Below are 14,941 nucleotides of genomic sequence, written 5' to 3'. Positions count from 1 at the left end.
TGCATTTTGTGTCAAGCAGTTTGCTTTCCGACGGGGCACTTTAACCGAGGACGCTATGTTTAATTTAATTTTGAATTTTTCAAAAGTTCAGGATGATCAAAAACACGTTTTGGTATATTATTAAAATTTAAGTAAGGCCTTCGATATGATCAGCCACTGCTCTTAAACAAGCTTGACCATTTTGGAATTAGAGGAAAAGCCTTTCATTGGATTTCCACTTTTCTTATAAGTAGAACACAAACCGTTCATACTTCATTCCATCAGGAATCAAAGGAAATTGTTGTAAGCTCTAGAATTCCCCAAGGATAGGTCCTTGGACTGATTCTTTTTTTTTTTTTTTTTGCTGACGACACTTTGTTAAGTGTTAGCAATCATTCTTGTATTGATCTTGTGATGTACGTGTTCCTACAGACGAGGGAGGGAGAGAGGAACAGTACTACTCACAAATTTGAGAGAGGGGCAGTGAGTGGGTGGGTGGAGAGAGGGGAGGAGAGAGAGAGAAATGTTTGCCTCGTCTTTCAGTCTCCAAATATGGCCCCTCCCAACCAAGGCTTGAGACTGTCTTGTTTTTCTCCACAATTGCGTTCTGTATTGCTTCCATCAATTCAGAACTAAGATTTTCTGGAAAACACGCATTCAGTATACTTAACTTTATTCCCTCAGTTGTTTATTTGTAGGGCTATTTATAGACACTCGCCGAATGCTCCTTTTTGTACTCCCATATAATGTACTTCTTTAGTTTTTGTCTTTTTCTTCAGATGTCCCTCTGGAGTGGATCTATCTGACTCAACTCTCTTGTCTCTTCAGTCATGTCAATGTTTTCTGGTTGCACTACACATCTTTGGGACCCCCAGAGCAAGTCTTGCAGCCTGTCCCTTCAAGTCCTTCTGCTGATCATCTTCCAGATTCGCATCCATTTTTATATTTAGACTTGTATAGAGTCAGGTGATCCTGAACATTTAGGAGCGCTCCGCTCTGTCTGGAGAAGGAATGTTAAACTGAGAGTCAACTAGTATTTACAGTGCGCATATTTCCAGTTAACCACTACCTTGACCTTGCAATCCTCAGCATATATCATACTACCTTGGCTTCGAAAAAATAAAAATAAACCAAACTGAAAAAACATAACAGTCAAGCGTCCACGGAATCAGTTGACTCATTAGAAAAAAGTATAAAATAAATAATTGTTAGTCAATAGGAAAGTAGCCAGTCCGTTAAGAACAGTTTGATAGAATGTGATAAGAAGACAAGATTCGTTTTAAAATTTAATCTATAAAATACAAGTTTAGGCCTAAAACGGAATAAATATAAAAAGCTATGAATTTACCAGTACATGGGACTTTTGCTTTAGATTTTTTGTAGATTTCAATATCAGATCTGTTTAAACTTTTACTTTATTTATATAAATATTATAAAATATATCGTTCATGTGGGCGTAAGAAATCGAATAAAAATACAGCTCTTGAAGGAAGAGAAAGTTGCCGGCAAACTGCCTAGAGAACTCATTAACTTGGCATATGTGTAGGACTAAGAGTACGAGAGTTTAGTTGAAGTATTGCAATTAAATGTATCTGAAAGAAGATCCTGAGATACAGAAAATGCTCTGTATGTTATTTAATGAATACATTATAGGCCTACAACTAAATAAATAGATACGAGTATTTAATTTAAATGTTAACTCACAATATTATGGAGCCGCTACTACTCCAATTAAATATAACTCAATGTCTAAACACAGTATGACACTTCCTGGGAATGAATCTCTCTTTTCACTCACCTCATCTCGATATTTTGTTGGTAATGAACACGTAGATTTATCTTGCTTGTCAGTATTAGAAAGTCCACATACACTAACTTTCATGGACTGCTGGAAAATTAACAGGATAAGATTTGAGTGAATTTGGGATAGATGTAGGGATTTAATTTCTTGTGAAGACATTTCTAAACATTGTTGTCTTCATATGTAGAAGGACTAACTGACAAACAAGTTACACATTCATGTACTGAGGCAGAGATGGGTAACACATTACTGGTGAAGCCATGCATTCTTATGTTGCCTATTTAATTCGAATTATCTTTATTCAAGATTTACACAATGTACACATATAGTATAAATGTATAGCGTCAACTATTATATTACAATATGTCTATTTAGTGACTACATAAATCATTACATAAAGAAGTTTACCTCAAAATATTATTTAAATGACAACACTGATTTTACAATTTGACTACTATTTATAATAATATATCATATTAACTACTAAATTGTAAGATGAACTAAGTTACCTCAAAATATCCTTTAATGAGTATACTGATTTTTCAATAAAAATGATTTTATTTCGTTTTAAATATGCAAATTTGTGAAATTTTTAGAAACTCTTTTGAAAGAAATAACAAGAATTTGGATCCTGCAGTTGTGGGGTTTTATTAAAAAGTTCTATGTTATATTTTGGTATTGATGGATAGTTTCTATGGCGAGTGTTATAATCATGATTTGCTCCTAATTTAGGTATACTATCTTCATTTCATCCCACAAGCATAATGTTTGAAAACTAAATACATCATTATATGCGGAACTCTGAATTAAAAAAATGCTGTTTGATAGATTCGTTGAGTTCCAAATTTAACATTATTCTAATAGCTTTTGACGTGACAACGTCTTAAATTAGGTTGCGGCTCGGAGTCACTCATGAAAAAGTGTAACGCCCGGTAACGTTACGATGCCCGTCCAGTGGGTCCGCCGCACGGGATAAAGCAGATAACTGTGGGTCCGCCGCACGGGATAAAGCAGATAACTATGTTTATTCGTGAAAATGTGGAGTGCTTAGATTCGTCATTTACAACAACTACAACAATAAAGGTAAATAATTGTACACCGATATTTCATTATCGTAAACTATGATTGATTGATTGATTGTTAGATTGACACAAAAGTTGAGAAACTGAGTTTATAGGTTATGTCATACTATTGACAAATGTTGATAGTGTTAAGTAAATTATTAGTTTAAATCACTCTGCAATCAATCGTAATTCAGTCGATTGAGAAGAAACAGCACGTATTGCTAGTCAAACATTTAAAATAACAAATTATAACCTCTAACCTGTCATAACAGTGCGACCAAACAAACGAACTAAACCGACCAATCACCACGCGCGGAGTTAGAATTTAACTGTGTTTAGCAAGAATTTCAAATTCCAATTTTAGTAAATGTTTTATTCAACTTTACCATTTACAATAACAAATTTTAATTAATTTCAAATTATGTACAATGTTTTAGTAAACAAAATATATTTCTATAGTTAAAATTTGTGCAATTCTTATTTTCATTCAATTCCTTGTTCCTATTGTGCAATTTAATAATATTCATATCAATAAATATTCTACCGAGAAAAAGACGTTGTCACGTAAAATCTTCGCCCGTAAAACCGACTTTACAGGCAACCATAATTTTTTTGTGAAGAATTCAGTCTGGATTTCTTTTTGTTGTAGCTCCATACATGCTTATACCATAAGACATGTGTGAATTGATCAATGCAAAGTAAATGGTTTTAAAGTTTCAGTATTACATATCCTCGACATTTGTCGTAGGGCGTAAAGACTAAAGGACATTTTATTTACTACACGGTCAACATGAAAGATGGCAAATGTCCGGAAAAATCCTGTTTCCTTCACTATCCTTCCATCGTCAAAAATAAACATGTTTATCCCAACTTAAGTGTTGGTCCAATATTAGTCCAAGAAATTTTGTATTTTCTACTTGATTCAGTTTTGAATTTTTTAGATAAATATTTAGCTTTAATTTTGATCTAGTCTGTTTTGTACAGAATTAAATAAAATTTGATTTATTTGGATTTAGTAATAGAATTTTAGTGTATCAAAATTCTTTTACAGTTGTAAGACTTTGAAATGATTTATGCTCAATTTCCTCTTGACTATTACCTGAAATTGTGATGTTTGTATCGTCAGCATAGAGGCACACTGATCCATCCACCTGTATCACACCTGGGAATCCCTGTAAATAGCAAAGAAATAGAAGAGGGCCAAGTATAGATCCCTGTGGGATTCCATGTTTTATAGTTTGAATATAAATTTTGAGTGTATTTATATTTGCTCAAAAGGTCTCAAAATGCCTAGAGGTTAATAAGATCAGATTGCCACTGAGTATGGTAATGCAAATTCTGAATTGAAAGTAACAAAAATAAAAATATTTTGCAAAATTTGTTATATCCTCATAATGCTTTGAAGTTTAAGACACTACTTTCAGTACTTTTCATTTTTGTAGCACATAATAAAAATATAAATGACCAAAAACTCAACTTTTATAGTTATATTATTTAGATATTGCATAAGTAAGAAATACAAGTCAGTTATGAGGCAACATTATTTCTTTAACTAATCGTCCTTGGAACCGTGTTTTTTTATTATATTAAAGATGTCCAAATACCATAAGTTTTCAATGTGAAAGATAATTTTCTTCATACATGCTCTAGGTATAAGGAATCAAGAAATAACACATGATATTATCAAACTTTTTATTTGACCACGATACAGTAACTGAAATCTAAGCCATTGTTCCCTGAGTAATGGATACAGTTGTACACTTCCTAGGATCTTTTCTCCAGGCGGACGTTAATGCCAGTGACTGACCGAAGGATCAGCTCTGCTGCCAGAACTGGAGCTGGGGGTTGAGACGTGATATTGTAGGTTAGGAGCAATCGAGACAATGTAGCCTTCATTTCTAGCATTGCAAATTTTTGTCCTAAAATCAAATGATATCTATAAAACATATATTGATACTGAGAATATTAAACATGATTTGACCCACTTAGTCTATTTAAGGTGACAGCCTAAAATGTTTATGCATTCTAAAAATTCAAAATACAGGGTTATCATAAAAGAATTGAGCGGATTTGAACGTGGTTTAAAGAAAAACCCTATTACTTACAGTTAATGTTGTTTATTTATCTAATTTGTCGTTTCAAACAGTTTTTTTTACATACCAGGCGTGTTCAGAAAGTAGTTACCGTTTCATTCTACTGTCGGTATTGCGAAACCTTAAGACAACTAAGGCGGCAAATTCAAAACAAATGGAGAGGAATGCTTGCTCAGTAATGGAATTTTGTCGCTCCACGACAATGCTCAGCCCCATACCGCTGGTGACACTCAAACATTGGTTCAACAATTTCGTTGGAAGCAGTTCGATCACCCGCCCCTACAGCCTAGACTTGGCACCGTCTGACTAACACTTGTTCCTGCACATGAAGTGCGAACAAGGCGGCCAACGCTTGGAAACCGACGATGAAGTGAAAACTGCCGTGGAGTTGTGGCTACATTAATTGGTGGGAGCTTTATACGAAGAGGGTATAGCCAATTGATCACCCGCTATGACAAGTATTTGAAGATCGGTGGAAACTATATCGAAAAATAGTTTAAAGTTTGGGCTTCATATAGAAATAAAATTAAGTTGAACAAAATTGTTTTACTTGTATTTTTTTTAAACGGTACTTACTTTCTGAAAGCGCCTCATAACTAATAAATTTCAATATGAGCACACTTAGTCGCTCGACAAATGTCCAAATGATACTCAACTTCTCTTCAAACATTTGTTATAATTTCTTCGGTTATGGTTGTCATTCCTTCATTAATCCTATGTTTTAAATGGTTCAGGTCACGAATTTTTTGTGAATAAACAATGATTTTGATGTACCGCCACAAGAAAAAATCACAAGGATTCTGAACTCCTTGGAGACCACAGCATAGGTCCCTGCCAGCCTATCCATCAATCCAAATTTTTCGTTCAAAGCGTCCTTGACCAATGCACTAGGGGAACACTATCTCTTTGGAAATGAAGTTGATGAATATTTGCAAGGTGATCTAGCTGAGAAAGCAATAATTGGTTAACATGTCAAGATACACAACTCCATTAATTGTTTTCTCAGCAAAGAAGAAAGGCTCTATTACACAATTTTTCATCACATTACACCAAACATTAACTTTAGGCGAATCCCCCGTCGTTTCCGCAACAATTACATGTGGGTATTCAGGGCCCCATATTTGTGAATTGTATCTGTTAATACATCCATTCCCATGGAAAGTAGCTTTTTCTGTAAAAATTACATCATCTAAAATTGATCGTTTTCACTTATTCTGTCCAACATTTCAACAGCAAAATTTTTAACAGTTTACACAATAATTGGGTTTAAATTTCTGCAGTATTTTGATTTTATAAGGGTGTTATTTCAGTTTTGTATGCAAAACTTTGTGAACTGTCATTTATGGAATAACTAATTCAACGCTTCGACAAGGGATGGATTTCCCAAGACTTCTAATTGCCGATTTTTTAATTGGTTCAACCGTTTTGTCTGGTACACCTAGTCTGGTGATTTTTGTTTCTTAATTGTCCCAGTTTCTTCGAATTGTTTGAACCAATGTGTTATGTTATTTTTCTGTGGTGGATCTCTTCCGAATTCATGTAGGAACGCAAGTTTAATTAAAATTCCAGATTTTAATTGAACCAATAATAACACTACAAGTTCCTGCCTGCTAGAACTCATCGTAGTACAGTACTGCACTCGATACTCAAAACTCTAAGGAACATAAAAGAGTCAACATATCATTTCACCCTACTGCAAGTTGAAGGAGCACTGGCTGAAAATAGACTGTAATGAGTGACAGCAGCAGAGTGGCGAGGCAGTGTGAGCCATCGCTCCCCTTTCCCACGCAAAATTCGTTATTGCTACACTATGTTCGCAGTTAGACGGGTCAACCACTGTGCGCGATTCATGCATATTCATTGACTGACGATGACTTGGACAATGAATTGGAGTTCTACTGTACTTATTGATCATGTATATTCAGGGTGTATCAGGCCAGGTTCAGGATCAGTCACTACTCCAATGTAGATGAGAAAAGATTGTCAATCGTAATTTTAAACTACATATTACTTAACAAGGCACGTTGTCTGGCATCCAGTACTCTGCCATATACTTTTGGGCCAGAGATATTTTCATAAGTTATTAACTTATTTTAGAAAAAATAAGTATTTCTCCCACCACCTTAAAAACTGGACATAAAAACTGTTGGTACCCACTTTTTTTAAGCTTCCTGAATAGAATTATACACAATGAATTTCTAATCAATCACCTTCCCGGTTTTCTCACGGTTTTTCCCAATGTAGTCAAACAAAGAATGTGGCTACAACAAAATGGTGCTGCCCTACACCAATCTCTGGCTGTTCGTGCTACACTAACCCAACAATTCCAGGAAATTGGATAGGCCTCGAGGTTTTTCACATTTCACATTTTCCCCGAGTTCTTTGGGGTGAAAATGTGGAGTTAAAGTTAGAATAGATTCTGTTTCAATTCATTTGGCTGATAGATGTAATGGTCTAGGTGTTCTGATTCACCCTGTATATGGTGTTATGAGTACAGGTGAGGCAGACCACCTGTCCACGATGTATAGCGACTGAACCGAGTAACGTAACTTCTTTGTTTAAACGTTAAACCTCTAGAATTCGAGAAAATAATTTTGATTAAAAGACTTTCAGATTTAAAGTTAGATCAAGCTGTACCTCATTTTAACTCTCTATTTATTGATCCTTTGAAAAAAACCCGTTTTAATTTATTTTGTTTCTTGTATACAGAGTGGACCAAAATATCAAAGTATTTTTTCCTGATAAACTTGATATACTTAGTATGTCAAAATGCCTCAAAGGGTTCATCACATGGACTACTATCGGCTTAACTTAATAAGTATTATTTAATACCAGTACTTCATTTTAACGTACTGATTGTATTCGGTTACAAGTGTATTATTAATCAGTAAAGCATGCAACAGTGGAACCAACCGAAATGTACTTGTCCAAACGTAATAAACTGTCTTCTACTGGTAATAACTTGATGTAGAACAACACAAAGTTGGTTTCAGAACAAACCTATACAGTTGCGGGGACCAGCACTGAAGGGTGTATAAGAGAAGGCGAACCGTCCAACCAATCTCTCAGGCAGGAAGTTTTCCGGATTGAACTTCTCTGGCTCAGGAAACACTTCAGGGTCCCTATGGATCTTATAGAAAAACAGGGAGAGGGCAGCTCCAGATGGGATGGTATAGCCAGCTGCAACATGATAAGTCTTTCACTGACCAGATCATTAACATCTAATGGAGAGTAAAATAAATGGTGAAACAATATAATCCTGAAAAATGTAAACAAGATGCATCCGGAAAGTTAAAGCACCATTTTGAAAACAGACAAAACTCTTTTGCTATAGATGATTTTATTACCATACAACAACAAACCTTAAAGTACTTTTTGACATAATTTCTACCATTTTACCACTATCTCACGGCGAGGTCATATGGCTGGGAAAACAGAAGAAAACCTGCTTCTGATTGCCAAACACCTAAAAAAAATATTTCTTAACCATAGCAGATTTAACTTTGGAAGAAAGCAAAAATCAGCTGCATAATATGGGAACGATCTGTGAAAATAACATACTAGACCAGTGTGATAATCACTCACTCAACCCAACAACAACAACTGAAGAAAAAGAGGTGCCTAGAATTTATTGAATCACTGAAATCAAAGATCTGTGGTATTGATAGAGTTTCCTCAAAGACAGTGTAGCACTGTACAAAATTGTTAGCCCCACTTATGGTTATCATCTATATATATAAAAATGAATGTTTGTATGTTTGTCCTTTATGGAATCGTGAACTATTGGACCGATCATGATGAAAATTTGTACGTATATGTATTTTTCCACGGAGAAGGTTTATAAGCTATGCCCATCCCTTTCCCGATTCAGGATTCCGCCCCACTGGTTACAGAAATACCCATAAGAAATGCATTGCAGCAAACATATGTTAACGTCTTTTCAAATTTTTAATCAGCTGTTCTTTGTAAACATATATTACACTTATAGTTTTAAAGCATAGAGTAAGCTTAAGAGAAACGACAAATTTTGTTTAAAACTGTTTTTGCAATCACTGTTAAACATAGACTTTACTATCCAGATAATACAATTCAAATTTGACGTAAAAATTCACCTTTAACTGCAATATTTATTTAATATAAACCATGCTCATGCTTGATCAGAAGAGTAATGCAGATATCATAATTACTATCTTACGTTGGCTACAAATATAAAGAATGTTATAAAATCAACCTTAGTTGTTTTTTTTGACAGAAGTATGGTTCTCAAAACTCCGTGTGTACATATTCTCTCGATCGAGACAACAAAGCAAGCTCAATCGTGGCATCGGAGATATAACTAATTTAATCTAAAATTTATTATAGTAAAAAAAAAAATTTACTAAGTAATATAAGGACTTCGGTTCTTAAGATTTGCGTGCGAAGCCGTGGGTAACAGCTAGATAGAGGCAGGAATATGGTACATACCTTCATAATACGCCCAAGAGGCTCACGATGGAACGACTATCAATTATCTCAGCAATGTTTAGAATGTGATAGAAAAAGAATAAGTGAATATAGTGTACTGTTTTCAACGGGAAATTGCGTGCGAAGCCGCGGGCAACTTTTGCAAAAAATTATTGAAATGCGCAGCAAAGCGCGCCGGGCCCGCTAGTAATTAATAAATCTTTTAGCATTGTGTAGTTTTATTCATTGTTGACGATTGCTCCCCCCAACACAAACAGGGCTCAAATATCAAAACAGTAAACTATAGCTCCATATCACTCATGTCAACTTTTTCAAAAACAATAAAGAAGATTCCACTTAAAAAAATTATTCTAAAACCTGGAAAACTAAACACATAGCCAATATAGCTTCATCAAAAGTAGGTAAACTATCACTGCTATTACAAGCTTGGTGAAATACATAACTGATCAGCTAGAGGAACAAAAGTAGGTCAACTATCACTGCTATTACAAGCTTGGTGAAATACATAACTGATCAGCTAGAGGAACAAAAGTAGGTCAATTATCACTGCTATTACAAGCTTGGTGAAATACATAACTGATCAGCTACAGGAACAAAAGTAGGTCAACTATCACTGCTATTACAAGCTTGGTGAAATACATAACTAATCAGCTAGAGGAACAATAGCATGCATCGGGATTGCTATTTGACTAATGCAAGGCCTTTGGCTGCTTAAAGTACCAGCTAATTCTGAACAAACTATCAACACTGGGTTTTAAAGTCACATCAAATAGGGGTAGCGAGTTATCCCTAAGGACAGCCAGATTGTTAAAGTTTAAGTACCAGGAAAGGGTAGGAGATCCATTAACAGATCCAAGCCATTGTTGGTGGAAGAATCTTACCACTGGGATATGTCTTGGGCTCCTTTCTATTTGTATTCTTTACAAATGACTTCCCAATTTTCGTTGGTAAAGACCATCATGTACACAGATGAAACTACTCTTGTTCATGGGAATTAAAGTGCACTAGAGCTGCAATCGCCAATTTCATCTTCAACAAATACAGTTATTCAGAACTGCCAACAGAATGACTAGGTTATAAATCCATTGATAACGACTTACATTAACTTCAGTAGGAGGCATGATTAAATACCAGAAATTCCAGGTACTCTCCTGAGAGAGAATAAAGCAAAGTTATTAGGCATAACAGTTCACAGCGATCTTACTTGGACTCTTCACCTACATAATCTGTGTAAAACATTAAGTTTAGGAAATTTCTTGTCAGAAGAATAAAGTGGATTGCAAGAACATGATTATTTTGTGCTGGTCGAGATATGGAATTGCCATTTGGGAAGGAACACACAAAAACAATTTTAACAAAACTGTTGTCCTAAAAAAAATCTATTAGAACACTTGTATATCTAAATCCATTAGATAACTGCAGAGAAGTTTTCAAGTCTCTAAAGATTACAACAATTATACACTTATATATCATGTCAGTCGCAACACACGCAGACCAAATGGCACACCAAAGGGTGAGGATATACATTCATACAACACAAGGAGAGCAACAGAATACATTATACCAGCATGCAACACTACCAATTACAATGAGAAGCCATCTTATACTGGGTGAAACGTACAGAACAGACTGCCACAACATTTGAAAGTGGGAAGAATTTTATAAAGTGACTTCAAAATTGGCCTCTAGGATGACCCATTGGATGGTACACAATGAGGAATTCTATGAACAACCAAAATAATTTTGTAAAACAAGATTATGAAGACACTTTTGTTCATAATGACTGATGCCATTACAATTCTTGACAAATTTCTTAATTCGATTCAATTCTTTATTCACACATATGATTTGTACAATTTTACAAAACATACACAAATATCGTGTTTTGTCAAGTAATATAATGGAGTGAAAGTATAAACAATGTAAGGAAAAGCAAGAACGAGGTCTTAACTTTCTGAGTAAAAATTTATATACTTTACAAGTCAAAAAATTAAACTCGAGGAACTCATTAAGAGAATGAAGCACTGAACTCTTTAGGACATTACACAGTAATCTCTAAAACCCAGAAAAGGAGATTTTTGCTCTTATTAGTTCCGGGAACTTATTGAACAGCCGAATACCAAATTTTAAAAAATTATTTGAAATAGTGGTAGTTTTTCGTCAAAGAGATATGACGAAATTTCACATGTTTTAATCCTTATAATAAACTAATGTGTTAAATTTATTACTCATTTTACATTTTATTCATAGTTTCGCAAATTAAAATTTGTTGTAAAATATGATATTTTGTACTATCAAAATATAATATAAAAAGAACAAAACCTAAGTACCATATCTACAATTGACTTGTCATATCAAGGATTGTTTAAAGTGTTTGAAAATATACAACAATGTATACTATGGCATGTTGTACCAATGTAACAGAAATCTATGGCTGATTTAAAATTACTTACCTATAATGTATATGTAACCTGTCTATTTGTCAGTACAGTATACATTACACAAAGATACAATTAAAACGGACTCTTCTCAAACTTAGCCGTTCTGTGCTGTGGAAAGCATAGTTTAGTTTTATTTCTTGTATTAAAATCATGGAAGTCTGTTGTTTTAGGAATTTCATCAAGATTTTTATAATTAAGAATGAGAACTTTGTATATATATATATATATATATATATATATATATATATAATGAATGCACTGTAAAAATATTGAAATTTTTAAAAACATCCTTTGCAAGAGTCAAATTTACAGAGGTTAAAAATTATTCTCAGAACAGACTTCTGGGATCTTAACAGCCTGTCTAAAGAAGAAGGATTACCCCAAACCGCTATACCATAGCGTAGTAGACTTTCACAATATCCTCGGTAAATGTCTATGAGAACATCTATGTTACATGAGGGTTTCAAAATTCTAATTGCAAAGGTTGCAGAGCTCAAGCGCTCCAACAGTTCACCTATATGAGGTTCCAACTTTACATTTTTTAATAAAGAGATATTCTGATTTCTGCATAAACAAGAATGAATTGATGGTTCATGTCCGACCTTGGAGTTTGGCTGAGCATTGTTTACTCAATAGGCTGACAAACTCATCTTTTTTTTGCCGGACAATATATCCTTTAATAATAAAATGACCTCATACACTTGAAGTTTTGCATTGAAACTCAGCAAAATCTATTATGTGACACACGGTGTTGTGTACTCCGACCTTGTACCTTAAGATTTAATTATGAGGTAACATAATTAAATCTTACAAGGAAGTGTGAGGTCTTGGAACAGTTTTCGCCCGATATATGGTACAGCGGGGTAGAGCCTCAAGGTCTCCTTGATCACTTGCTCCAGGTATCTCAGGTTGAGCAGATCCTGGTACGTGGGATCTCTGTCCGTCTCGCCCAGCACACTCTTCACTTCCTCGCGCGCTCTCTCCTGCCGGACAAGTCTTAATGAGTTACTGGGATATTTCATTTCCGAAATACACTTTTAACAAGACATGCGCATACATTATGGAATGCAACTTAATTCAAAACAAGAGGAATATAATATAAAAACACTAGTTTAAAGATCATATAAACTTTAAAAGTTGACATTATTTAAGTCTAAATTAACTAATCAAGTTGATTATGAACTGCTTTAATGTAACTGGTCTACACTGTATTGAGAAAAAAAAGTAAACTCAAGTAAAATAATTTCTACTCAAAAAAAATTATGGTTGCCTGTAAAGTCGGTTTTACGGGCGAAGATTTTACGTGACAACGTCTTTTTCTCGGTAGAATATTTATTGATATGAATATTATTAAATTGCACAATAGGAACAAGGAATTGAATTAAAATAAGAATTGCACAAATTTTAACTATAGAAATATATTTTGTTTACTAAAAACATTTACTAAAATTGGAATTTGAAATTCTTGCTAAACACAGTTAAATTCTAACTCTGCGCGTGGTGATTGGTCGGTTTAGTTCGTTTGTTTGGTCGCACTGTTATGACAGGTTAGAGGTTATAATTTGTTATTTTAAATGTTTGACTAGCAATACGCGCTGTTTCTTCTCAATCGACTGAATTACGATTGATTGCAGAGTGATTTAAACTAATAATTTACTTAACACTATCAACATTTGTCAATAGTATGACATAACCTATAAACTCAGTTTCTCAACTTTTGTGTCAATCTAACAATTAATCAATCAATCATAGTTTACGATAATGAAATATCAGTGTACAATTATTTACCTTTATTGTTGTAGTTGTTGTAAATGACGAATCTAAGCACTCCACATTTTCACGAATAAACATAGTTATCTGCTTTATCCCGTGCGGCGGACCCACAGTTATCTGCTTTATCCCGTGCGGATCCCGTGCGGCGGACCCACTGGACGGGCATCGTAACGTTACCGGGCGTTACACTTTTTCATGAGTGACTCCGAGCCGCAACCTAATTTAAGACGTTGTCACGTCAAAAAGTGTCAAGAAAACATCATGGATTACCCCAATGCTATGTGTGTATATTTTGTACACAGAAGAAAAACAATATTTAATGTACTTTTACTCCAATCTTGTTTCATTGATAATGTGTTGTATGTTACTCAAATTTCCTCAACGGAACGACCTTCAATCCTAAGGTTTTGCATTTCTATCATATTCTGACTGCATGAATCTTTAACCATAAACATGTTCAATCTTAAACTCGCTAAGATTCGTGTTGTAGATGTTCCATAACATTTTCTTACTTGCACGTCTGGGTGAGAAGCCAACAAATGAATAGCAAATCCAATTGTGGAAGCTGTTGTATCGTGGCCCTAAAAAATAAATAACATTACAGTTAGGTGTAAAATTCCTTATCAATATAATTTAACCAAATGTATTTCAAAAGATGAATGTTGAGTTTCGCTCCATTTCACCTTCCGCTTAATGCAGAGTCTAAATGTCCGGACACGATTACTGGAATCTGTTGAAGTGGAAGTTGAAATGGAGATAAATTCAACATTAATATAAAAAATTATCTCAAGTAATTTTTCCTCTTAGAAACTACAAAACGGTGTTACTGTTGATATTCCGGTAACTGTTTACTACGCGTCTTCATTCTCATACAAGATATGGTAGATAAATCTTTATATATATATATATCCATAAATAAATAAATTAAAAATTACAATTATTAAAAAGTACGTAAGAACAAAGTTCTTGAGTCATAAATTAAAAATAATATTAAGATCTCCCGTCACAAAGCTAAATCCAAATTACAGAGCCAGTTTAGAGACCCATCCTCTAAACCACTCAGACCAGTCAGACCACCAGAAAACAATCGCAAAGGGCAGTCGTTTACAATGTGCTCCATTGTCTGAGAGTTTGCGCCACAATCACACGTCTGGTCGTCAGTATTACCCCACTTAAATTTCCAGTGATTGCTTCTCCCAACCCCAGTTCGAAAACGATTCAATAAAATCCATTCCTTTCGAGGAATTTCCAAGCCACCCGCTGCTTTCGTAGGATCGGATATCAAGAACTTGTTCCGTCCATCGAATGATAAATCTTTATGAGGCA

General features: G+C 34.5%; 1 protein-coding gene across 1 annotated transcript in view; it reads right to left on the bottom strand.

Annotated features, from left to right (window-relative positions):
- Nucleotides 1-4,522: 4,522 nt before the first annotated feature.
- LOC124360844 (cytochrome P450 4C1-like) overlaps nt 4,523-14,941 on the bottom strand; it is a 50,095-nt gene continuing 39,676 nt past the window's right edge. Inside the window, exons 9-12 of the mRNA XM_046814794.1 lie at nt 14,128-14,196; nt 12,654-12,825; nt 7,938-8,117; nt 4,523-4,763 (exon numbers count right to left, since the gene is read on the bottom strand). Of these exons, the coding sequence (XP_046670750.1) occupies nt 4,609-4,763; nt 7,938-8,117; nt 12,654-12,825; nt 14,128-14,196 (576 nt within the window). The 3' untranslated portion in view covers nt 4,523-4,608. The remainder of the gene's footprint in view (nt 4,764-7,937; nt 8,118-12,653; nt 12,826-14,127; nt 14,197-14,941) is intronic.

Source organism: Homalodisca vitripennis, chromosome 4 (assembly GCF_021130785.1).
Source record: "Homalodisca vitripennis isolate AUS2020 chromosome 4, UT_GWSS_2.1, whole genome shotgun sequence".
Lineage (NCBI taxonomy): Eukaryota > Metazoa > Arthropoda > Insecta > Hemiptera > Cicadellidae > Homalodisca > Homalodisca vitripennis.
The sequence above is the reverse complement of the archived record's forward strand: the minus strand, read 5'-3'. Positions and strand labels throughout refer to the sequence as shown.